We start from the raw sequence: 3,493 nt of genomic DNA, 5'->3' as shown, positions 1-3,493 counted from the left end.
CACCAAGGTAAAAAATTGCTGCATATGGAAAACTTAATATGGTTTATTATTTTTCCTATAATATTATATACATTAGAAACTCAACTAAAATCTAAAATAATAAAAACTGGGTACTACTTCTCCAAAGCATATTTTCTTCCATACTGCATAATAATGGATCTGCTTCAGGAAGCACCACAAATGGGTAGATCTGTGGATCCACACCTTGAAAGTTTTAACAATCAATAAACATATCCAGAATATTGTCAATTCTACATTTAAATTGAGTGACTGAGAAACATATTGCTCATCTAAAGATGGGGTTTAAATTTCCACAGTAAATTACTGCGACACTTTCTGACCAAATCATACATAAAAGGGATAGAATTTCCCAGTGTAACGTTTCCTTCACTCTCAGAGATGAGAACAGCATTACTCTCTTGAGTTAAAAACTCAAGCCCAGTTATCAGCTAGTATCAAGAGGTAATTACACTATCTATAGAAATTACAGTCATCTGTCCCAGAACTCAAAATTGCTCCTTCTTCATACTCACCATTTCTGTCAATGGCAAAAGGAACATCAGTTGTGACAATTTCATAATTGCAGATCTGGCTATACTGTGGGGAACAGTCCTCGTCTATGGCTTCTACCTGCAGTATGCTGTCATAGATCTTTCCCTCTGTCACAGTGGCCTTATACACACTCTCCTTGAAAGCTGGTGAAAACTCATTGACATCCTTTACCTGGATATGGACCACCGCCCTAAAATAGGTAAATAAAAACATCAAAGAGAAAAATGAATTTATCATGACACGACACTAACAGTTTGTTTGCAAAACACTTGAAAAGACTAACAAAACATATTTAGAAAACTACGTAAACATCTGCTAAAATATTATTAAATTTCTATGTTTATTTTGCCCCATTTAATATCTTAATGCAGCACTAGGTAAAAACCTATTGCCACAGCTTAACAGTGCTCCCTATTAAAATCAGTCTGCCTCTTAAAATGAACCCCAGTAGAAAGTCAGTATCATTCCAGTGTAAAATGGGTTAATAAGCAAAAAAATGAGGGAGAGTTATAGTAGTTTCACATATTCACTACCAAAAATGGTCAGTTTATGAACATTCTTTGATATTAAATAAGCCTCTCACCTTCTGCTGATTATAATTATCTAATGCTTTAATTAGTTACAACACTGTACATGTAAACCTTTGAGGGTCAAAAATAATAGGCCTTTCATATTTAATGAGTAAACTCTAAAGGCCTTCCTTTTTCCTATAAGAAAGTGTAACTAAGTCTGGTCCTGATTGGCCAGATTTCATTTGGTCAGGATTAGACAAAAATTTTCCACAGGTGGAATGTACTAACTTGTTATTGATATAAGGGAAAAATATAATAAAATTTAATAATATGAAGCGAAGTTTCTGTCACCTGATGGTTCTTTGATATTGCAGGCTTCCATCTAAATGTGTCTTATTTTTAAATATCCTGAAAAAGTTCACCATGCATTACAGAACTAATTAAATTTTTAATTGTCTTGTGTCCTGGATGAGCAAAAGGAAGAATGATAAGTATCAATCATTTATTTAAATGGCTCTCAGAAAAACAAACAATTTGTACAGTAGTTATACCTCTATGTATGAGTTGAATTCATCTTTAATGACAAATGGTCTGGAGCTTAGTTTCATGAATTGAAGGAGGAAAAAGGCACTGTGCCACTTAAGCTTATGCAGGGAATTGGCTCCACTGTAAAAAGTACCATCTACTAACCTTCAATACCCCTCTCTTCCAGGAGATCTGAATTCCTCTGAGACTTGCTGTCTGAAAGCTGAGGTCAGAAACACACTGCAACTGCAACACTGCTGCAGCTTATACACATGCACATACTAAACGAAAAGGTGAATTGTCTTTTCTTATCATTTGAAATGAACAGAAAGAAAACCTATTTAAAATTTGTATCAGTTAAAAGCTAGCTTCCATGTCCTGAATGATCTGTTTAGCCAATGTATTTAACATTAAAGCAAGAATAGTAAAATAAACCAAAACTGAGATGCATTTCACCTCTTTAACAGGGTTCCTAAAATATAGGTTAAAAATAGAGGTTGAAAATAAAAATAAAAATAGAGGTTAAAAATAAAAAATATTTTCTGAAAGGAAAAAGAATGAAGGTGGATGGACTATTGCAACAATGGTTCACCATGGGTTTATTTGCTTTCTATTTGACTACAATATAAAAAGGAACCCTCAAACTGATCTGTACTGTAGAGCAAATGTATGCCAAAGGAAAAAAAAAAAATTCTCCTCATTTTCACTCACTTGTGAGATTTCTTCCAGCTTGTTCCACCTGGTCCTGATCCACAGTCGTAGGCCTGAATGATGAATGTATATTCCTTCTGCAGTTCACAGTCAATAGGGCTTTTTGCTCGAAGACGACCTTCTCCAGATGTCTTGTTTAGCACAACAGCTTCAAAGGGCATTTCTTGTCCATGGATTTTAAAAGCACAGATTTCACCTGTGAGGAATAGTATAAAACAATCATAACAGGAGAGGTCTAAGTCTTATGCACTAGAGTAACACTGGAGAAGTTAGCACTCATTTGTATTTCACATGCTGTTATAGATGGGAGAAGTACAGACTCAGGCATCTGGTCACATACTTCTCTCTTCCTCTGTCATTACTAAATGGTTTCTTAAAGCCCTAGAGACTATTCCCTAGATTTGGTACTAATATCAATATTAAGCTAAATTATTTTTGAGTTAAATTAAGAAGACTGTATTTAGTTAAAGAAAATAACAGAAAGAAAAATTGATACTATTTTAGAGATGGTCTAACTGCTGTCACTCCTTCCCTGAGCCACTTGAGCTACCAGGTGGTAGCAGATGTTCAGATTCTTGCAGTTTAGTTTCCCAATAGTGAAAAAACTAATGATGCAGAACACGGGCACATTCAAAATATATTTTGCTTTATTTATAGACATATATCTTCTTCGGAACAGAAGTAGTTGAAGGAACACAGACAAGTGTCTCTTTTGGACATCTCAGTCACCCACCCACATTCACACTCTCATACATGAATGCCTTCTTGGTCACAGCTCTCTCTGTCTCCAAACAGCCTCCTAATATAACAGATCCATAGCTTCTCTCAGAGTAGCACTATATAACAAAAGAGATGATATAGCAGGGACTAAAAAAATTTATTTGGACACAAAAGACAACATAAAAAATCTTGTTAGAATATGAGTCTGGAAGGAGAAAAACCCTCCAGTTTCTAGTAGTCTTTTTTTTTTTTTTTTTTTTTTAATCCTTTATACTGATGGCAAGGATATGCACACTGAATTCAATTTTTAGCCACTCCAGAATTCAACTTTAAAAATGAAATATTTATACAAAGAGCAATGTGGCTTAAATATTTTTATGACACATTAAACACATGCTCTTTTATGAGCAAGTCAATCTCAGGACATGCATTATAGACTCAAAGCTGTCTCCCATTCACATAATCCTTTTCCA

The 3,493-nt window shown here is 34.5% G+C and overlaps 1 protein-coding gene across 1 annotated transcript; it reads right to left on the bottom strand.

Moving 5' to 3' along the window:
- Positions 1-533: 533 nt before the first annotated feature.
- Positions 534-3,136, bottom strand: LOC104526371 (calsyntenin-2-like; the record flags this gene model as incomplete). The annotated part of the gene is made up of 3 exons (XM_010169807.1): positions 534-742; positions 2,301-2,496; positions 3,034-3,136. Coding segments are annotated over 3 exons (508 nt in total), but the record flags the coding sequence as incomplete, so codon positions are not given.
- Between the last annotated feature and the right edge of the window lie 357 nt (positions 3,137-3,493).

This window comes from Antrostomus carolinensis, unplaced genomic scaffold, assembly GCF_000700745.2.
Source record: "Antrostomus carolinensis isolate BGI_N321 unplaced genomic scaffold, ASM70074v2 scaffold9706, whole genome shotgun sequence".
In the NCBI taxonomy this organism is placed as follows: domain Eukaryota; kingdom Metazoa; phylum Chordata; class Aves; order Caprimulgiformes; family Caprimulgidae; genus Antrostomus; species Antrostomus carolinensis.
The sequence above is the reverse complement of the archived record's forward strand: the minus strand, read 5'-3'. Positions and strand labels throughout refer to the sequence as shown.